Raw genomic sequence first — 23613 nt, 5'->3', positions numbered from 1 at the left:
AACTCTCTCTCAAATATGAAGGTGAAATTAAAACATTTACGGATAAACACAAGCTTAGAGAATTTGCAAAAACCAAACCAAAGCTACAAGAAATACCAAAGGAAATTGGTCAGAAAACCAATAATATCAGATACCAACACAACACAAGGTCACAGAACAGGACATCCTGATATCAACTCAAACAGGGAAATCACAAAAACAAATTAAGATTAATTTAAAAAAGAAAAAAACGCTCAAAACAGGGAATCATTGAAGTCCATATGTAAAAGATCACAATAATCAAAAAGAGGGACTAAATACAGGTGGCACAGAACTGCCATATGGAGAGGGAAACAAGGCGATATAGGACAATACAAGTTAGGTTTTTACTTAGAAAAATAGGGGTAAATATTAAAGTAACTACAAAGAGGCATAACAACTCCATAACTCAAAACAAAAACCAAGAAAAACATAACGACTCAGCAAACATAAAGTCAAATACTATGAAAATGAGGAACACACAATTTACAAAGAAAAAAGTCTCAGCACAAAAAAGTAAGTGGAAAAATGAAATTGTCAACAACACACATAAGGCATCAAAATGACAGCACTAAATACGTACTTATCTATAATTACGCTGAATGTAAATGGACTAAATGCACCAATAAAGAGACAGAGAGTCACAGACTGGATAAAGAAATACGATCCGTCTATATGCTGCCTACAAGAGACACACCTTAGACTTAGAGACACAAACAAACTAAAACTCAAAGGATGGAAAAAAATATATCAAGCAAACAACAAGCAAAAAAGACCAGGAGTAGCAATATTAATTTCTGACAAAATAGACTTTAAAGTTAAATCCACCACAAAGGATAAAGAAGGACACTACATAATGATTAAAGGGACAATTGATCAGGAAGACATAACCATATTAAATATTTATGCACCCAATGACAGGGTGGCAAGATACATAAACCAAACTTTAACAGAACTGAAAAGTGAGATAGACACCTCCACAATTATAGTAGGAGACTTCAACACACCACTTTCGGAGAAGGACAGGACTTCCAGTAAGAACCTCAATATAGACACGGAAGACCGAATTGCTACAATCAACCAACTTGACTTCATAGACTTATACAGAACACTCCACCCAACTGCTGCAAAGTATACTTTTTTTTCTAGCGCACATGGAACATTCTCTAGAAGAGACCACATATTAGGTCATAAAACAAACCTTTGCAGAAACCAAAACATCGAAATATTACAAAGCATCTTCTCAGACCACAAGGCCATAAAAGTGGAAATCAATAACAGAAAAATTAGGGAAAAATCAAATACTTGGAAACTGAACAATACCCTGCTGAAAAAAGACTGGGTTATAGAAGACATTAAGGAGGGAATAAAGAAATTCATAGAATGCAATGAGAATGAAAACACTTGCTATCAAAACCTCTGGGACACAGCAAAAGCAGTGCTCAGAGGTCAATTTATATCGATAAATGCACACATACAAAAAGAAGAAAGAGCCCAAATCAGAGAACTGTCCCTACAACTTGAATAAATAGAAAGTGAGCAACAAAAGAATCCATCAGGCACCAGAAGAAAACAAATAATAAAAATTAGAGCTGAACTAAATGAATTAGAGAACAGAAAAACAATTGAAAGAATTAACAAAGCCAAAAGCTGGTTCTTTGAAAAAATTAACAAAATTGATGAACCATTGGCCAGACTGACTAAAGAAATACAGGAAACAAATAACCCGAATAAGAAACGAGATGGGCCACATCACAACAGACCCAACTGAAATTAAAAGAATCATATCAGATTATTACAAAAAATTGTACTCTGTCAAATTTGCAAACCTAGAAGAAATGGATGAATTCCTAGAAAAACACTACCTACCTAAACTAACACAATCAGAAGTAGAACAACTAAATAGACCCATAACAAAAAAAGAGATTGAAACGGTAATCAAAAAACTTCCAACAAAAAAAAGCCCTGGCCCGGACGGCTTCACTGCAGAGTTCTATGAAACTTTCAGAAAAGAGTTAACACCACTACTACTAAAGGTATTTCAAAGCATAGAAAATGACAGAATACTACCTAACTCATTCTATGAAGCCACCGTATTCCTGATTCCAAAACCAGGTAAAGACATCACAAAAAAAGAAAATTACAGACATATATCCCTCATGAATATAGATGCAAAAATCCTCAACAAAATTCTAGACAATAGAATTCAACAGCATATCAAAAAAATAATCCACCACGACTAAGTGGGATTTATACCAGGTATGCAAGGCTGGTTTAATATTAGAAAAACCATTAATGTAATCCACCATAAAAATAAAACAAAAGACAAAAACCACATGATCTTGTCACTTGATGCAGAAAAGGCATTTGACAAAGTCCAACACCCATTCATGATAAAAACTCTCAGCAAAACAGGAATTGAAGGAAAATTCCTCAACATAATAAAGGGCATCCATACAAAGCCAACAGCCAACATCACTCTAAATGGAGAGAGCCTGAAAGCATTTCCCTTGAGAACGGGAACCAGACAAGAATGCCCTTTATCACTGCTCTTATTCAACATTGTGCTAGAGGTCCTAGCCAGAGCAATCAGGCTAGACAAAGAAATAAAGGGCATCCGGATTGGCAAGGAGGAAGTAAAATTATCACTATTTGCAGATGACATGATCTTATACACAGAAAACCCTAAGGAATCCTCCAGAAAACTACTGAAACTAATAGAAGAGTTTGGCAGAGTCTCAGGTTATAAGATAAACATACAAAAATCACTAGGATTCCTCTACATCAACAAAAAGAACATCGAAGAGGAAATCACCAAATCAATACCATTCACAGTAGCCCCCAAGAAGATAAAATACTTAGGAATAAATCTTACCAAGGATGTAAAAGACCTATACAAAGAAAACTACAAAGTACTAGTGCAAGAAACTAAAAAGGACCTACATAAGTGGAAAAACATACCTTGCTCATGGATAGGAAGACAACATAGTAAAAATGTCTATTCTACCAAAAGCCATCTATACATACAATGCACTTCCAATCCAAATTCCAATGACATTTTTTAATGTGATGGAGAAACAAATCACCAACTTCATATGGAAGGGAAAGAAGCCTCGGATAAGCAAAGCATTACTGAAAAAGAAGAAGAAAGTGGGAGGCCTCACTCTACCTGATTTTAGAACCTATTATACAGCCACAGTAGTCAAAACAGCCTGGTACTGGTATAACAACAGGCACATAGACCAATGGAACAGAATTGAGAACCCAGATATAAATCCATCCATATATGAGCAGCTGATATTTGACAAAGGCCCAGTGTCAATTAATTAGGGAAAAGATAGTCTTTTTAGCAAAAGGTGCTGGCATAACTGGATATCCTTTTGCAAAAAAATGAAACAGGACCCATACCTCACACCATGCACAAAAACTAACTCCAAGTAGATCAAAGACCTAAACATAAAGACTAAAACGATAAAGATCATGGAAGAAAAAGTAGGGACAACGTTAGGAGCCCGAATACAAGGCATAAAGAGAATACAAAACATTACCAAAAATGACGAAGAGAAACCAGATAACTGGGAGCTCCTAAAAATCAAACACCTATGCTCATCTAAAGACTTCACCAAAAGAGTAAAAAGACCACCTACAGACTGGTAAAGAATTTTCAGCTATGACATCTCCGACCAGCGCCTGATCTGTAAAATCTATATGATTCTGTTAAAACTCAACCACAAAAAGACAAACAACCCAATCAAGAAGTGGGCAAAGGATATGAACACGCACTTCACTAAAGAAGATATTCAGGCAGCTAACAGATACATGAGAAAATGCTCTCGATCATTAGCCATTAGAGAAATGCAAATTAAAACTACGATGAGATTCCAACTCACTCCAACAAGGCTGGCATTAATCCAAAAAACACAAAATAATAAATGTTGGAGAGGCTGCGGAGAGGTTGGAACTCTTATACACTGCTAGTGGGAATGTAAAATGGTACAACCACTTTGGAAATCTATCTGGCGTTTCCTTAAAAAGTTAGAAATAGAACTACCATACAACCCAGAAATTCCACTCCTCGGAATATACCCTAGAGAAATAAGAGCCTTTACACGAACAGATATATGCACACCCATGTTTATCGCAGCTCTGTTTACAATAGGAAAAAGCTGGAAGCAACCAAGGTGTCCATCAATGGATGAATGGGTAAATAAATTGTGGTATATTCACACAATGGAATACTATGCATCGATAAAGAACAGTGATGAATCTGAAACATTTCATAACATGGAGGAACCTGGAAGGCATTATGCTGAGTGAAATTAGTCAGAGGCAAAAGGACAAATATTGTATAAGACCACTATTATAAGATCGTGAGAAACAGTACAAACTGAGAAGAACACATACTTTTGTGGTTACGAGGGGGGGAGGGAGGGTGGGAGAGGGTTATTTACCGATTAGTTAGTAGATAAGAACTACTTTAGGTGAAAGGAAGGACAATACTCAATACAGGGAAGGTCAGCTCAACTGGACTGGACCAAAAGCAAAGAAGTTTCCGGGATAAAGTGAATGCTTCAAAGGTCAGCGGAGGAAGGGCAGGGGTTGGGGACTATGGCTTAAGGGGACTTCTAATCAATTGTCAAAATAATTCTATTATGAAAACATTCTGCAACCCACTTTGAAATGTGGCGTCTGGGGTCTTAAATGCTAACAAGCGGCCATCTAAGATGCATCAATTGGTCTCAACCCACCTGGATCAAAGGAGAATGAAGAACACCAAGGTCACACGATAACTATGAGTCCAAGAGACAGAAAGGGCCACATGAATCAGACTTACATCATCCTGAGACCAGAAGAACTAGATGGTGCCCGGCTACAACCGATGACTGCCCTGACAGGGAGCACAACAGAGAACCCCTGAGGGAGCAGGAGATCAGTGGGATGCAGACCCTAAATTCTCATAAAAAGACCAGACTTAATGGTTTGACTGAGACTAGAGGAATCCCGGCGGTCATGGTCCCCAAACCTTCTGTTGGCCCAGGACAGGAACCATTCCCAAAGACAACTCATCAGACATGGAAGGGACTGGACAATGGGCTGGAGAGAGATGCTGAATGAAGAGTGAGCTACTTGTATCAGGTGGACACTTGAGACTGTGTTGGCATCTCATGTCTGGAGGGGAGATAGGAGGGTAGAGAGGGTTAGAAACTGGCAAAATTGTCACGAAAGGAGAGACTGAAAGGAGGGAGCGGGCTGACTCATTAGGGGGAGAGTAAGTGGGAGTATGGAGTAAGGTGTATATAAGCTTATATGTGACAGACAGACTTGATTTGTAAACTTTCACTTAAAGCACAATAAAAATTATTTAAAAAAAAGAGAAGAAAAGAAAAAGAATTTAACATCTAAGAAAAAAAAACTGTAAAAGAATAAAATTGTTTCATAAAGCTGAAAAAAAAAAAAAAAAAGTACCAAGCAGAAAATCCCACAAGCGCAGGGCATTTTTAGGGCAGTGAAACTTTGCTGTATGAAATTTAATGGTGGACACATGACATTAAAGCATTCATCAAAACCTATAGGACTGTACAGCATGGATAGCAAACCCCAATGTAAACTACAGATTTTAGTTCATAATAATAAGGCATCATATTGGTTCATCAATTATAACAAAGGTACCACACCAATGTAAGATGTTAATAATAGGAGAAACTGTGTGCAGAGAAGAGAGGGGGTTTATGGGAACTTTCTGCACAATTTTTCTGTAAACCCAAAACTACTCTCTCTATAAAAAAAAAATCTCTTAAAACGAAACAAAACAAAGCCCCAGCAACCTAGATGTTCCAGTCTGTTTCACAGTTCCTATGTGACTACGTATAAAAACAATCACAGTTGTTTTTCCCCTGCACTCCTGACCATGGAAGTAGAAGCACCACCATCTTACACTCCTGGACCCCAGGAATTTAGCTTCCACTGCTGGAAATGGGGCTTTCTCTTTCCCTCTGTCTAGGGTTACAATTCTTTAAACAAATGTGTCAGTGTAAACCGGCAAGAGTCACCTTCCTCAGTTCCTGAGCAGTACGATTTCCAACTTAACCTGTGACCCAAAGCCAAAACCATACACATTGCTGTTGATTTTGACTCATAGTGACCCTGTAGGACAGCGTAGAACTGCCCTATAGGGTTTCCAAGGAGCGCCTGGTGGATTCAAACTGCCCACCTTTTGGTTACCAGTTGAGCCACTGTGCCACCAGGGCTCCCACTGTCACCAAGGTGAACGGTAATAACAGTGCTTATCTATTAGACTCTCTGTAAGGCACTTTACACAATGATCTCACCACTGATGAAGTAAACCTGTTTAAGTCATTTGCTGATGTGGCACGACTCAAAATGAGAAGAAACATCTGCAAACATCCATTAATAATCGGAACCTGGAATGTACGAAGTATGAATCTAGGAAAATTGGAAATCATCAAAAATGAAATGGAACGCATGAACATCGATATCCTAGGCATTAGTGAGCTGAAATGGACTGGTATTGGCCATTTTGAATCGGACAATCATATAGTCTACTATTCTGGGAATGACAAAGAGGAATGGTGTTGCATTCATCGTCAAAAAGAATGTTTCAAGATCTATCCTGAAGTACAATGCTGCCAGTGATAGGATAATATCCATATGCCTACAAGGAAGACCAGTTAATATGACTATTATTCAAATTTATGCACCAACCACTACGGCCAAAGATGAAGAAATAGAAGATTTTTATCAGCTGCTACAGTCTGAAATCGATCGAATGTGCAATCAAGATGCATTGATAATTACTGGCGATTGGAATGTGAAAGTTGGAAACAAAGAAGAAGGATCAGTAGTTGGAAAATATGGCCTTGGTGATAGAAACAATGCCGGATAACAAATGATAGAATTTTGCAAGACCAACGACTTCTTCATTGCAAATACCTTCTTTCGCCAGCATAAACGGCTACTATACACATGGACCTCACCAGATGGAACACACAGAAATCAAATTGACTACATCTGTGGAAAGAGATGATGGAAAAGCTCAATATCATCAGTCAGAACAAGGCCAGGGGCCAACTGTGGAACAGACCACCAATTGCTCATATGCAAGTTCAAGCAGAAAGTGAAGAAAATCAGAGCAAGTCCACGAGAGCCAAAATATGACCTTGACTATATCCCACCTGAATTTAGAGACCATCTGAAGGATAGATTTGACGCATTGAACATTAGCGACTGCAGACCAAATGAGTTCTGGAATGACATCAAGGACATCATCCGTGAAGAAAGCAAGAGGTCACTGAAAAGACAGGAAAGAAAGAAACGACCAAGATGGATGTCGGAGACTCTGAAACTTGCTGTTGAGTGTCGAGCAGCTAAAGCAAAAGGAAGAATTGATGAAGTAAAAGAACTGAACAGAAGATTTCAAAGGGCCTCTCGAGAAGACAAAGTATTATAATGACATAAGCAAAGAGCTGGAGATGGAAAACCAAAAGGGAAGAACATGCTCAGCATTTCTCAAGCTGAAAGGACTGAAGAAAAAATTCAAGCCTCGAGTTGCAATAGTGAAGGATTCCATGAGGAAAATATTAAATGACGCAGGAAGCATCAAAGAAGATGGGAAGAATACACAGAGTCATTATACCAAAAAGAATTAGTTGATATTCAACCATTTCAAGAGGTGGCATATGATCAGGAACTGATGGTACTGAAGGAAGAAGTCCAAGCTGCTCTGAAGGCATTGGTGAAAAACAAGGCTCCAGGAATTGATGGAATATCAATTGAGATGTTTCAACAAACAGATGCAGCGCTGGAGGTGGTCACTCATCTATGCCAAGAAATATGGAAGACAGCTTCCTGGCCAACTGACTGGAAGATATCCATCCATATTGTAGCATGTATCAAGATTTCATTTGTCCTGCTAGCTGAGCAGTATTCCATTTTGTGTATGTACCATATTTTGTTTATCCATTCATCCACTGATGGGCATTGAGGTTGTTTCTACCTTTTGGCTATTGCGAATAGTGCTGCAATGAACGTTGGTGTACAAGTCTCTGAATCTCTGCTTTCAAGTCTTTTGGGTATATACCTAGGAGTGGAATTGCTGAGTCATATGGAAGTTGTATTTTTAATTTTTTGAGAAGCTGCCACACTGTTTTCCACAATGGCTATACCACTTTGCCTTCCGTCCAGCAGTGGATAAGTGTTCCAATTTCCCCACATCCTCGCCAACATTTGTTATTTTCTGTTTTTTTTTTTTTTAATCTTAGCCATCCTAATGGGAGCAAAATGGTATCTCTTTGTGTTTTTTTTTTCCTTCAGGTTTTAAAACTTCTTATTTGCCTATAAAAATTGTGCATTCCAATAATTAAAATCATTTGAACAAAAAAAATGGCATTCTGATTAAACTGATTAAACTACATTTTACGCCTGCAGGACACAGGACCTGATTTGCTTTTACTCAATATATTTATCCACTCTTGTCCCACCCAGCTCCTTCTTTCACAAATACACAAGTTCTTTTCCTTTCCTGCCAGCAAGACAGGCCAATAGGAGTGGCAGGCACAGCCTTCATTGGCAGTAGTTCTTGATTCTTTGATGTGAAAAGGGGCAGCACAGTCATTTAAACTTATCCAAACTCTTTGCATCTTTACAAAATTAAACAGCTAAAAGAAGGAAAATAAGAAGGCAATGCTTGTGGAATGCACAGTGCGTGGTGGCACCGCCGCCTCATTACGGTTCCCCTGCTTGCTGCTCCAGTTCCATCGTTTCTTTGAAAGGCAGTGAATTTTTTTCTTGCAGTTTCTGTCTTCTCCAATTTCATCTAATTGAATTTCCCAATCTCAGCCATATTGGGTTTGTCAGACATGGTTGCAGAGGGAGCCAGTGGAGTCCATGTGTGCAATGGCTGCCACCTAGTGCCTTGCCGGGTGGAAAGCTTGTTGTGGTCTTGATTTGTGTCTTTCTGATGGCTAATAACGCTGTACATCATTTCATGTCTGGTGGCCATTCACTGTCCTCTTTGATGAAATGTCTATCGAAGTCCTTTGCCCATTTTATGACTGGGTTGTCTTTTTGTTAGTAAGCTGTCAAAGTTATATATATTGTTGTTGCTGTTAGGTGCCGTCGAGTCGATTCCGACTCATAGCGACCCTATGCACAACAGAACAAAACATTGCCTGGTCCTGCGCCATCCTTACAATCGTTGTTATGCTTGAGCTCATCGTTGCATCTACTGTGTCAATCCACCTCGTTGAGGGTCTTCCTCTTTTCCGTTGACCCTGTACTCTGCCAAGCATGATGTCCTTCTCCAGGGACTGATCCCTCCTGACAACATGTCCAAAGTATGTAAGATGCAGTCTCGCCATCCTTGCTTCTAAGGAGCATTCTGGTTGTACTTCTTCCAAGACAGATTTGTTTGTTCTTTTGGCAGTCCGTGGTATATTCAATATTCTTCACCAACACCACAGTTCAAAGGCGTCAGTTCTTCTTCGGTCTTCCTTATTCATTGTCCAGCTTTCACATGCATGTGATGTGATTGAAAATACCATGGCTTGGGTCAGGCGCACCTTAGTCTTCAGGGTGACATCTTTGCTCTTCAACACTTTGAAGAGGTCCTTTGCAGCAGATTTGCCCAATGCAATGCGTCTTTTGATTTCTTGACTGCTGCTTCCATGGCTGATGATAGTGGATCCAAGTAAAATGAAATCCTTGACAACTTCAGTCTTTTCTCCATTTATCATGATGTTGCTCATTGGTCCAGTTGTGAGGATTTTTGTTTTCTTTATGTTGAGGTGTAATCCATACTGAAGGCTGTGGTCTTTGATCTTCATTAGTAAGTGCTTCAAGTCCTCTTGACTCTCAGCAAGCAAGGTTGTGTCATCTGCATAACACAGCTTGTTAATGAGTCTTCAATCTTGATGCCCCATTCTTCATATAGTCCAGCTTCTCATATTATTTGTTCAGCACACAGATTAAATAGGTATGGTGAAAGAATACAACTCTGACGCACACCTTTACTGACTTTAAACCAATCAGTATCCCCTTGTTCTGTCTGAACAACTACCTCTTGATCTATATAAAGGTTCCTCATGAGCACAATTAAGTGTTCTGGAATTCCCATTCTTTGCAGTGTTATCCATAGTGTGTTATGATCCACACAGTCAAATGCCTTTACATAATCAATAAAACACAGGTAAACACCCTTCTGGTATTCTCTGCTTTCAGCCAGGATCCATCTGACATCAGCAATGATATCCCTGGTTCCACGTCCTCTTCTGAAACCAGCCTGGATTTCTGGCAGTTCCCTGTCAATATACTGCTGCAGCCGTTTTTGAATGATCTTCAGCAGAATTTTGCTTGCGTGTGATATTAATGATATTGTTCTATAATTTCCACTTTTGGTTGGATCACCTTTCTTGGGAATAGGCATAAATATGGATCTCTTCCAATCAGCTGGCCAGGAAACTGTCTTCCATATTTCTTGGCAGAGACGAGTGAGCACCTCCAGCGCTGCATCTGTTTGTTGAAACATCTCAATTGATATTCCATCAATTCCTGGAGCCTTGTTTTTCACCAATGCCTTCAGAGCAGCTTGGACTTCTTCCTTCAGTACCATCGGTTCCTGATCATATGCCACCTCTTGAAATGGTTGAATATCGACTAATTCTTTTTGGTATAATGACTCTGTGTATTCCTTCCATCTTCTTTTGATGCTTCCTGCATCATTGAATCTTTTCCCCATGGAATCCTTCACTATTGCAACTCGAGGCTTGAATTTTTTCTTCAGTTCTTTCAGCTTGAGAAATGCCGAGCGTGTTCTTCCCTTTTGGTTTTCCATCTCCAGCTCTTTGCTTATGTCATTATAATACTTTTTTTGTCTTCTCGGGAGGCCCTTTGAAATCTTCTGTTCAGTTCTTTTACTTCATCAATTTTTCCTTTTGCTTTAGCTGCTCCACGCTTAACAGCAAGTTTCAGAGTCTCCTCTGAGATCCACATTGGTATTTTCTTTCTTTCCTGTCTTTTCAGTGACCTCTTTCTTTCTTCATGGATGATGTCCTTGATGTCATTCCAGAACTCGTCTGGTCTGCAGTCACTAGTGTTCAATGTGTCAAATCTATTCTTCGGATGGTCTCTAAATTCAGGTGGGATATAGTCAAGGTCATATTTTGGCTCTCGTGGACTTGCTCTGATTTTCTTCACTTTCTGCTTGAACTTGCATATGAGCAATTGGTGGTCTGTTCCACAGTTGGCCCCTGGCCTTGTTCTGACTGATGATATTGAGCTTTTCTATCGTCTCTTTCCAAAGATGTAGTCAATTTGATTTCTGTGTGTTCCATCTGGCGAGGTCCATGTGAATAGTAGCCGTTTATGTTGGTGAAAGAAGGTATTTGCAATGAAGAAGTCGTTGGTCTTGCAAAATTCTATCATTCGTTATCCGGCATTGTTTCTGTCACCAAGGCCATATTTTCCAACTACTGATCCTTCTTCTTTGTTTCCAACTTTCACATTCCAATCGCCAGTAATTATCAATGCATCTTGATTGCACATTCGATCGATTTCAGACTGTAGCAGCTGATAAAAATCTTCTATTTCTTCATCTTTGGCCGTAGTGGTTGGTGCGTAAATTTGAATAATAGTCATATTAATTGGTCTTCCTTGTAGGCATATGGATATTATCCTATCACTGACAGCTTTGTACTTCAGAATAGATCTTGAAATGTTCTTTTGACGATGAATGCAACACCATTCCTCTTCGAGTTGTCTTTCCCAGCATAGTAGAGTATATGATTGTCCAATGCAAAATGGCCCGTACTAGTCCATTTCAGCTCACTAATGCCTAGAATATTGATGTTTATGTGTTCCATTTCATTTTTGATGATTTCCAATTTTCCTAGATTCATACTTCGTACATTCCAGGTTCCGATTATTAATGGATGTTTGCAGCTGTTTCTTCTCATTTTGAGTCGTGCCACATCAGCAAATGAAGGTCCCTAAAGCTTTACTCCAACCACGTCATTAAGGTCGACTCTACTTTGAGGAGGCAGGTCTTAGTCATCTTTTCCGTGTCTTCCATCCTGGGGGGCTCATCTTCCAGCACTATATCAATGTTCCACTGCTATTCATAAGGTTTTCACTGGCTAATGCTTTTGAAGGACACCCTGTTGGCGTAGTGGTTAAGTGCTACGGCTATTAACCCTAAGGGTGGAAGTTCAAATCCACCAGGCACCCCTTGGAAACTCTATGGGGCAGTTCTACTCTGTCCTATAGGGTCACTGTGAGTCAGAATTGACTCGATGGCAATAGGTTTTTTGGTTTTAATGCTTTTCAGAAGTAGACTGCTGGGTCCTTCTTCCTAGTCTGTCTTAGTCTGGAAGCTCAGCTGAAACCTGTCCTCCATGGGTGACCCTGCTGGTATCTGAACACTGGTGGCATAGCTTCCAGCATCACAGCAACACACAAGCCCCCACAGTATGAAAAATTGATAGACATGTGGGGGCTGTCAAAGTTATATATATGTATATATATGTTATTAGATTTTTTTAATCAGATATATGGTTTCCAAAGATACTCTCTCAGTCAGTAGCTTGTCTTTTCACTTTTTCTGTAAAGCCTTTTGATGAACAAAACTTATTCATTTTTATGAGGTCCCATTTATTTATTTTTTCTTTTGCTGTTTGTGGTTTTATTATTATATTTAGATAATCCATTGTTAAAAGCTAGACCTGAGAGCATTGCCTCTGCTTGTTCTTCTAAGAATTTTATGGTTTTAGTTTGCACAATTAGTTCCTTAATCCATTTTGAATTTGTTTTTGTGTGTGTTGTGAGGCATGAATCCCGTTTCATTTTTCTGCATGTGGAAATCCAATTTTCTGAACACCATTTATTGGGCAGACACTCCTTTCCCCATCAAATGGACACAGTACCCTTATCAAAAATCAGTTGACCATAGATGTGTGGGTTTATTTCTGGACTCTCAATTCCATTCCATTGGCCTATGTGTCTGTTGTTATACCAGTACCAGGCTGTTTTGATTACTGTAGCTGTATAGTTTGTTTTAAAATCTGGAAGTGTGAGTCCTCCTACTTAGTTCTTCTCTTTCGACTTTGCTTTAACTATTCAACGCTTCTTCCCCTTTCATATAAAGTTGAGGATTGGTTTTTCCATTTCTGTAAAGAAGGCTATTGGAATTTTGATTGTGATTGCATTGAATCTATAGATCACTTAGGGCAGTATTGGCACCTTAATAATATTAAGTCTTCCAATCCATGAACATGGAACATCTTTTCATTCATTTAAGTCTTCTTCAATCTCTTTCAGCCATGTTTTATAATTCTAGGTATATGAGTTCTTCACATCCCTGGTTAGATTTATTCCTAGGTATTTTATTCTCATAGATACTATTGTAAAAGGAATGTTTGTCTAATTTCTCTTTCAGATTTCTCATTGCTGGTATGTGGAAACCCAAGTGATTTTTGTTTGTTGACCTTGTACCCAGCAACTTTGCTAAATTCCTCTATTAGCTCTAGAAGTTTTCTTGCAAACTCTTTAGGATTTTCTCTATGTAGGATCATGTCATCTATGTTAGAGATAATTTTACTTCTTCTTTTCCTATCCAGATAACTTCTATTTCTTTTTCTTGTCTTTTTGCTCTTGCTAGGACTTCTAATACAATATGAATTAGAAGTGGTGAAAACAGACAAGGGTTTGTTTTGTTCCCGATTTCAAGGGGAAAGCTCTCAGTCTTTTGCCATGAAGTATAATGTTGGCTGTTGGTTTTTCATATATGCCCTGAGTCATATGAAGGACTTTCCCTTCTATTCCAATCTTCTTTAGGGTTTTCATCAAGAAAGGGTATCGGATGTTATCAAATTCTTTTTTTTACATCCATAGAGATGATCATGTGGCTCGGTTTCTTTGTTCTATTGATGTGGTGTATTATGCTGATTGATTTTCTGATGTTGAGCCATCCGTGTATTCCTCAAATAAATTCCACTTTATCATGGTGTATGACTCTTACAATATGCTGTTGTATTCACTAGTGTTTTGTTGAGGATCTTTGCATCTATATTCACAAGAGATGTCAGCCTATAGTTTTCTTGTGGTGTCTTTGTCTCGTTTTGGTATCAGCCTTATGTTTGCTTCATAGTATTTCTTCCTTCCCTATCTTTTGGAAGAGTTTAAACAGTATTGGTGTCAATGCATCTCTAAATGTTTGGCAGAATCCCCCAGTGAAGTCATCTGGTTAAGGACTTTTTTATTGGGAGGTTTTTGATCACTGATTCAATCTCTTTACTTGTTATGGGTCTGTTGAGACTTTCTATTTCCTCTTGAGTCAGTTTCTGTAGGTTGTGTGCTTCTGAGAATTTGTCCATTTCATCTAGGTTATCCAGTTTGTTGGCATACAGTTATTCATAATATTTTGTCATAATTCTTTTTATTTCTATCAGATCAGTTTTAATGTCCCCTCTTTCATTTTTTATTTTGGTTATTTACATCTTCTTTATTTTTTTCTTTTTAATCTAGCTAAAGGTTTGTCAAGTTTTTTTATCTCCAAGAACCAACTTCTGGTTTTACTGATTCCTTCTATTGTTTTTCTGTTATTTTATTTTATTTATTTCTGCTCCAATCTTTCTTATTTCCTTTCTTCTGGTAGATTTAGGCTTAGTTTGCTCTTCTCTTTCTAGTTCCTGGAGTTGTTGAGTTAGGCTATTGATTTGAGATCTTTCTTCTTTTTTCATGTGGGCATTTATTGCTATAAAGTTTCCTTCTGAGTACTGCCTTTGCTGCATCCCATAAGTTTTGGTATGTTGTGCTTTCATTTTCATTTGCCTTTAAGAAGTTTGTGATTTCTCTTTTGATTTCTTCCTTGACCTGCTGGTAGTTTAATAGTGTGTTGTGTAATTTCCATATGTTTGTGTATTTTCCAGTTTCTTTTGTTATTTATTTCTAGCTTCACTCAGTTGTGATCAGAGAAAACACTTTGTATAATTTCAATATTTAAAAATTTATCACTACTTCCTTTATGACCTAACATGTGGTCTGTCCTGGAGAATGATCCATGTGCAGTGGAGTAGAATGTGTATTGTGCTGTTGTTGGGTGGAGTGTTGTATACATGGCTGTTAAATCTAGTTGGTTTATAGTGTCATTCAGGCTCTTTGCTTCCTTGTTGATCTTCTTTCTAAATGTTTGTCCAATATTGAAAATGGTGTATTAATGTCTCCAACTATTACTGTAGTGCTATCTATTTTTCCTTTCAAATTTATCAGTGTTTGCTTTATATATTTAGGTGCCCTGATGTTGGGTGCATATATATTTATGATTGTTAAAAAAATTTTTTAATTAAATTAATTTATTTATTTTAACATTAACTTCTCTTTATTAATATAATGACCATCTTTATCTCTTCCAACAGATTTTTGCCTTAAAGTCTACTTCGTCTAACATTGACACCCAGCTCTCTTTTGGTCATTATCTATGTGGAATGTTTTTTTCTATCCTTTCACTTTCAACATATTTGTGTCCTTGGTTCTAAGGTGTGTCTCTTGTAAACAACGTATAGTTGGATCATGTTACTTTTATCCGTTCTGCCTTTTGATTAGAACAATTAGTCCATTAACATTCACTGTATTTACAAATAAGAAGCGACTTACTTCTGTTGTTTTGTTATTTTTTTGTGTGTGTTTTAAGTCTTTTTTGTCTTTGTCCTTTCCTACTGCTTGCTTTTGTGTTTTGTTGATTTAGTGTAGTGAGCTATTTTGGTTCCTTTCTCCTTTCCTTTTGTATATGTTTCTTAGGTATTTTCTTAGTGGTTACCATAAATATTACTTTTAACAGCTTCTACTTTCGATGGCAGTGGTGGGTTATTTATAACATTCTAGGGTAAGTTGACACCAACTTAACTTCAGTAACATAAATTCTATATCTGTACCATTCCTGTCCTCTGTTTGTTGTTGTTATTATGTCTTCATATTTCATGTGCCCTGTACCATAATTTTATCCTTGTTTTTTATATATTTGTTATTAAAAAAATGAAGAACAAAACAATTAGAATTATAAAAAATGAATATCTTATTACTAGCCCTTATACTTGTCCATGACCTCTTTTATTAGGGAACTTTTTTTTAATGTATAACTTTGAATGGAAACCCTGGTGGCGTAGTGGCTAAGTGCTATGGCTGCTAACCAAAAGGTTGGCAGTTTGAATCCACCAGGCACTCCTTGGAAGCTCTACGGGGAAGTTCTACCCTGTCCTATAGGGTCACTTTGAGTCAGAATTGACTCAGTGGCAATGGGTTTGGTTTATAACTTTGAATCACTTTCTAGTGTCTTTTCCCTTCCATTTACAGAACTCCCATTAGTATTTTCTGTAGGGCTGGTTTGGTGGACACGAACTCTTAGTTTCTGCTTGTCTGGGAATGTTTTAATTTCACCCTCATTCTTGAAGAATAGTTTTGCTGGGTATAGTATTCTTGGTTGACTTTTTTTTCTTTGAGTATTATATTCAACTGCCTTCTGGCCTCCAGGGGGAGAAATCTGCACTTAAATTTATTGGGGATCTTTTGTATGTGACTGTTTTCTTCTCTCTTACTGCTTTCAGGATTCTGTCTTTATCTTTTTTTTTTTTCAGAGCATAACTATGATGTGTCCTGGTGTACATCTCTTTGGATTTATCCTGCTTGGGTCTTTTGAGCTTCTCGGTTTTGTAGATTCATTTCCTTTGTTAGATTGGGGAAATTTTCTGTCATTATTTCTTCAAATATTCTTTCTGTCCCTTTCTCTCTCTCATCTTCTTCTGGAATTTTCATGATGTGTATATTAAGTCTCTTGTTGTTGTGCCATAATTCCATTAAACTATGCTAAGCCTTCTTGAGCCTCCGTTTTTGTTTCTCTTTAGCCTCTGTAATTTTAACTATCTTATCCTCTAATTCAGTGATCCTTTCTTTTGCCTGATTAAGTCTGTTGGTAAGTCCTTCTATTGTGTTTCTCATTTATTTTCCCTTTCTGTTGTAATCTCTCTCTTTTTAGATATCATTTGGTTCTTCCCTCATTTTTCATATTTCTTTTTACTCTTTTTCTATGATTTCCCTTAGTTCTTTATGTTTAATGTTGTTGTATTATATTCTTCTATTTTTTCATTATTCTGTCATCCCTAGATGTGCTGTCACTCTTTTTGTCATGTTCATTTGGATGAGCCATTGTTTATCCGTTCTTTGTGTATCTTTTTTTTTTCTGGGGGAGGATTTTAATTTTTGAGGGTGTTAACTTTCTCAGTTCTCCCCAGTATTTGGTGTTTTTGCCTGTACAACTTTATGCAAAAAACTCTTTGGTTGGCAGAACCTTTGGCTTTTGCTTGCTGTTTCCGTTCCCTATCTGTGATAGCTCCTTCGACCTCCCTGTTTTAGGATTCAAAATTAGGATTCGAAAGTTCCAGTTCTCAGTTTTCAACTTCTAATCTCTCTCAAACACACCAGAGAACATGCTGCAGTTAATTAGTCCTCCAGCTGGCACCTCTACTCAGGCGCGATATTATACAGTAATCAATCTGTCCACCAGGGGGTGCAGTCCTCTTTCTCCGGTTATTAATCCTTTCCCTTCTCTGTTTCTGCAACCACATTTTTCAGCTGAAAAACTCACACCTGGCAAGCCCCCTTAGGGGGTGGTGTTACCCTCCAGTTTTGCCTGAGGCTTCTTATATCTGATCTGGCATTCAGGGGAAGCACAGGCCAACTTCTTCTGTTTTGGGGGGGCGCTGGCACTCCCCAGAAGGACCTCTGAGAGATCTGTCTCAGTTTTGGAGCCCTAATGCCCCTGTGATTGCTGAAGGTGGGGGCGAAGTCTTCACTAGGTGACCCTCTTCCTAGCTCCACTGTAGGGAACCTTCTGTAGCAGTTTGTATCAGTCCAGCAGTCAACAGTTATTAGGTGGGAGAGGGGCTGTTACACTCCAAAAAGACCCCCAGGGAGGTCTGCCTTGTTGCTATCAGAGCCTGCTCCATAGTATGTAGCCTCCACTCGAGATGCCTGCTTCCTAGGACACAGCAGCCCTAGTCAGCAGGCCTTGATGCTAACCAAAAGGGGGGCAGACAGACCCACACTAACCCCCAGGGAAGTCTGTACTGTTGGTTTCAGAGGCCTGAGCTGTGACATGTGCAGGGAGTCAGGTAGAGTGCTGACTATGAGAGCAGACTCCGCTGCAGAAGCCGTCTGTAACAATTCACAGTCGGCTTGCAGCTGATGGTATCCTGGTGGGGGAGGTGCTGGCACACTCCAAGCAGATCCCCAGAGAGGTCTGCCTTGTTGATTTTAGAGCAGAAACTTGGGGTCCTGCTTCTTTGTACAGGCAGGGGGTGTGGTGGTTACAGAAACAAGTTCTTTTTCTGGTGCCACTACCCCAGTTCACAGCAGCTGGCAGCCCACATGGGTGGGGAGGGCAGGGATGGTGGGAGGAACAATTTTCCTCCTGAACATGACTTCTTGATTCATTGGATCTTGCCTGTCTGCAGTTGCCCCACTGCTTTCCTCTGCTCTCTGATTCAGAGTCCCACAAAGTCAAGCACCATTTCCTTTGTTGTATTTGTGGGGGAGGGTCAGGTCAATGGTCTGTTTATGCTGCTATCTTTCCAGAATCACTTCATAGGGTTTTCAGTGGCAGATTTTTAAGAATTAGATCATTGGGCCCTTCTTCCGAGGCACTTCTGGGTGGACTTGAACCTCTAACCTTTTCCTTTAGCAGCCAAACACATTAACTGTTTGCGCCACCCAGGGGCTCCAATAATAATAATAATAATACCCACTAATACTCTATGTGGGCAGTTTTACCCTGTCCTATGGGGTCGCTATGGGTCGGGATCGACTCGATGGCACTGGGTTTTTTTAAATACTTTTGGGTGCTTACCATGTAGGCAGGTGGCATAGTGGTTAAGAGCTATGGCTGCTAACCAAAAGGTTTGTGGTTCAAATCCACCAGGCACTCCTTGGAAACACTATGGGGCAGTTCTACTCTGCCTTATAGGGTCGCTATGAGTCAGAATTGACTCAATGGCAACAGTTAGGTCTTAGGTTTTTACCATGTAGGCATTGTCCTAAAAACTCTATGTAAATCAATTTATGTCATCTTTACAAAAACTCTATGAAGTGGGATTATTGCCTTCATTTTACAGGTGAAGAAACTGAGACGTGGTGAGATTTAAGTAACTTTAGGATCACAGAGTGAAGAAGTGGTAAAACCTGTGCTTTTAACCAGCACACACCTCTGCTTCCCTCAAAAGCAATGTTATCTATGTCCTTAAAGATACCAGGTTATTAAAACTTTTTTCTTGCTTGGCACTCAGAGTACAGTCTACAGGGCATCTCAAATCCTTTGACCAACCTTCTCAGTCAGTCTTTGCCCATTCTGACTTCAGTCCTGCCCATTCACTCCCAGCTTTAGGCTTCTAGAATCCTGTGTCTCAGGCTCCTTGAAGCCCAGCCAGATTTGGTTTCTAAGGGATGCAGCTCCTTGGGCACTCAGATTACTGTAAGACAGCTGCTTTCTAACTCCCAGGTCCCCCTATTTCCTTAGGTAGGTCCAGCTGTGTCTTCTGGCCATGCCCCTCCCACCAAGCCCTTACCCACCTTTAAGCCCAAGTCCAGCTCCCTGAGGGAGCGTTGGATCTCTCTGGTGAGGATGTTCATCCGTTCACACTCCTGGAAGGCCACCACGATGTAGGGGGTGCGCTCCTCCACTTTGGCCATTAGCTCTGGGATGTTAAACTCATCTGTTACCCGCTCCAATATTTCTTCCAGGAGGGCCTTGACCTGTCCCAACAGGAAACGCAGGACTAAGAAAAGGCTCTAATTCTTCAGAAGACTATACTCCCTTGCAGTACGGCACTAGAGATGACAGTCACCTCTTAGCTGCTGTTCCTCCACCCACATCACCTGTCTATCCTCCTGTCTGATCACTGAAGCCAGCTGGGTCAGGAGCTGAGAACTGACCACAGCATGGCCTCTCTGTAGGATGGGAAACTCCCTGAGTCTTGCTTGAACAGTTTGAAAAGATAAATACAGATGTCTCTTCAGGAATTAGAAGTTGAAAACTCAGAGACTGACCCAGTTAGCTGTGGGAATCAAACTCAGAAGGCATAGTATAGACTTGGGCCTGATGTGGCCACTTTGGACCATGTGAGGCTGAAGTGATGAGCAGCACTGATGAATAAATATAGTCAGGTCTGAGTTTCCAGGAAGCTATACAGTGATTTCCATCCTTAGATTCTGGAAGAGGCGTCCCCATCTATCACAAAGCCTTCTCCCCAACCCTTGGCCTCTTTTACTATACACATTGTCAGCTAACTAGACTAGGGGAGCTAGAATGACCAGGGAATTGAGGCAGAAGATACTGGGTTACTTTTCTGCGAGTATTTGGAGACTGAGACTGACATTTTGGAGTAAATGAGTAAGCGCAGGAGGTCTTCACAGAGAAAGAAAAGTGAAACAAGTGTGGAACAAGAGGGGGATGGAAGGAGGTAGAGAGACAGAGCAAGTGAGCAAGTGTGAGTGCTCTAGTAACAGGCTCCTTATCTCCTTTTGTGAAAATGTTGTGCAATAACATGCATAACAAAATAAATACTGCCTGGTCCTGGGCCATCCCCATGATCAGTTGTGGATTGGACCATTTTGATCAACAGGGTTTTCATTGGCTGGTTTTCAGAAGTAGATTTCTAGGCCTTTCTTCCTAGTCTCTGAGTCTGGAAGCATTGCTGAAATCTGTTCATCATCACAGCAACATGCAAGCCTCCACTGAAAGGTGAGTGGTAGCCACACATGAGGTGCATTGGCAGGGAATCAAACCCAGTTTTCTCATATGGAAGGTGACATTTCTACCTCTGAACCACCAAACGGTTTATTGCTTGGCTGCTAACCAAAATGTTGGCAGTTTTATTCCACCCAGAGGTACCTTGGAGGAAAGGTCTGGTGATCTACTTCTGAAAAATCAGCCATTGAAAACCCTATGGAGCATAGTTCTACTCTGACACACATGGGGTTGTCATGAGTTGGAATTGACTTGACTCAATTGGCGACCGGTTTGTGAAATTACCTCCCCCATTTTGTTCTGTGGGATAGTTAGTCACAGTGCCCAGCTCTCCTCTCACCCAGATAAGAACCGTAAGAATATTTTTTCTTGGCATTTTAATATTTGAATCTCAAGCCTGGGACTCTACAACAGAAAGTGGTTGGAGCCACTGATAGGATGGAAGTCCTGAAAAGGACTGTTCACTGTTCTTACCCCTTGGGACCATAGAGCCATTGTGGTCTGTGTCCTTTCTTAGGTGATTTCTTTGATATAGCAACCCATTTCTTGCCTAGCTCAGCTAAATTGCTGTCTGTTGCGTGCAGCCAAAGAACCCTGAATTAATGCAGTTCTGTTACGTATTGACCTTGTGAATTAAACAAGTCACTCAGGCCTCAATTTTCTCATCTCCAAAAATTCCCCAGAGCATCTTCTCCCACCTGCCCCTTTTCCCCCAATTCTTAGGGTCGTGAAGATCACATCAAAGGAACTAATGAATGTGGCAGCATCTTTAAGCTAGAAAGCTATCTAGATGTACAGGATTATTAATATTCACCTTGTATTGTTAACATATAATACATTCTCCAGGAAAAGAGCTGATACTAGAAAAAAGGACGTAAAAACCCATCACCCTGTTACAAATGGGTCTGCGGTGCTGTCATAGCAAAAACTGGAATGGAATTTTAATGGTACCTGAAAATGGCTGCTACAGTAGAAGACAAATGACTGAAATTATATCACATCTGTGTGTTTGGAGTTGATTCTGAAGAAACAGCCCTATATCAGTGAGTTGCCATTTGGACGGGATTCACAAAGGGATGAAAAGGTAGCCTGGAGCCTTTGTTTCAAATGCATCAAATGTGGGTAAGCAGAGCTCTGCTATGTCACTGACCAGGCCTGAGGAGGGGAGGACCGCTAGGGAAGGGAGCAGGTTCACAGACACACACAGCACCTTTTTTGGCTCAGGGAACCGCAAAGATCCCTTCACATGGAAGGAGTGGGTTCCAAGGAATGCAGTCCACTTTATTCCCATAAGCGATCACTGCTTTTCTTTCCCCCTTATTGGAAAAGTAGTAAATACTTACCTTAAAAAATCTAAACATTATAAAAAAAAAAAATTTTTTTTTTATACATTATAGATACGTATAATATTAGAAGCAAAATGTTCCCTCTATCTTGCCTCTTTTCCACAGAGAGAAAAAGAAAACAAACAGTAAAACTTTGAATTTTTTTGGTTTATGTTCCTGCAGATGTTCACAAATGTACACAACTCTATCTATCCATCATCCGTCATTCACCCATCCATCCATCCACCCACCCATCCATCCACCCATCCACCCACCCAACCATCCATCCACCCATCCATCCGTCCACCCATCCATCGATCTATCCATCCATCCACCTATCCATCCATCCATCCACCCAACCATCCATCCACCCACCCATCCATCCACCTACTCATCCATCCACCCATCCATCCACCCATCCATCCATCCACCCACTCATCCATCCACCCACCCATCCACCCACCCATCCATCCACCCAACCATCCATCCACCACCCATCCATCCATCCACCCACCCATCCATCCATCTACCCATCCATCTACACAACCACCCATCCACCCACTCATCCATCCACCCACTCATCCACCCACCCACCCATCTACCCATCCATCCATCTACCCATCCACCCATCCGTCCATCCACCCATCCGTCCATCCACCCATCCATCCATCCATCCACTCATCCACCCATCTGTCCATCCGCCCATCCACCCATCTGTCCATCCACCCATCCATCTACCCACCCAACCATCATCTACCCATCCACCCATCCACTATGCACTCATCCGGTTTTCTTTGTTTTTTCTCTCTCTCCCTTTTTTCTTTTCTTCCTCACTTAATCCCTCTCTTCCTTTCTTCTTTCTTTTCATTCTCTCTTTTTCCCTTTCTCTCTCTTCCTCTTTTATCACTAGTGGGGTCATACTACACACAACTTCCCCAGCTTGCTTTTTTTCACTTTTTAAAAAAATAAATCTTAGACACATTCCTTTGTTAGTACTTATGGGTTTAACATACTCAGTAGAGTTAGTCCCCTATTGATGGATATTTGGTTTATTTACCATTTTTTACTACTATACACAATCCTGCAATAAATAAATAAATATACACAATCTGTGCACTTTTGAGTGTTTCAATTGTTTGGATTCCTAGAAATATAATTATGAGTAAAAAATGAACATTTTTAATTTTAGTAGCTATTTTTTTTATTGTTTAATTGTCCTATAATTTAAACCCCTACCAACAGAGATGAGAGTGCTTGCTTTCTTTTTTTTTTTTAATTTTTATTGTGCTTTAAGTGACAGTTTAAAAATGAAGCCAGTCTCTCATACAAAAATTTATATACACCTTGCTATATACTCCTAATTGCTCTCCCTCTAATGAGACAGCACACTCCTTCTCTCCACTCTCTCTTTTCGTGTCCATTCCACCAGCTTCTGACCCCCTCTGCCTTCTCATCTCCCCTCCAGAC

At 39.8% G+C, this 23613-nt stretch overlaps 2 protein-coding genes across 2 annotated transcripts in view; both read right to left on the bottom strand.

Annotated features, from left to right (window-relative positions):
* The window catches only part of DNAH9 (dynein axonemal heavy chain 9), a 486803-nt gene that overhangs the window by 29004 nt on the left and 434186 nt on the right, over positions 1-23613 (bottom strand). The window contains exon 67 of the mRNA XM_064271783.1: positions 19645-19827. Coding sequence (XP_064127853.1) covers positions 19645-19827 — 183 coding nt within the window. The remainder of the gene's footprint in view (positions 1-19644; positions 19828-23613) is intronic.
* LOC135228138 (thymosin beta-4-like) lies at positions 8761-8896 on the bottom strand. The gene is given in 2 exon segments (XM_064271878.1): positions 8761-8826; positions 8828-8896. Coding segments are annotated over 2 exon segments (135 nt in total).

The sequence above is a fragment of the Loxodonta africana genome, chromosome 18 (genome assembly GCF_030014295.1).
Source record: "Loxodonta africana isolate mLoxAfr1 chromosome 18, mLoxAfr1.hap2, whole genome shotgun sequence".
In the NCBI taxonomy this organism is placed as follows: Eukaryota; Metazoa; Chordata; class Mammalia; order Proboscidea; family Elephantidae; genus Loxodonta; species Loxodonta africana.
Note: the sequence above shows the minus strand (reverse complement) of the source record. Positions and strands in the feature narration are given on the sequence as shown.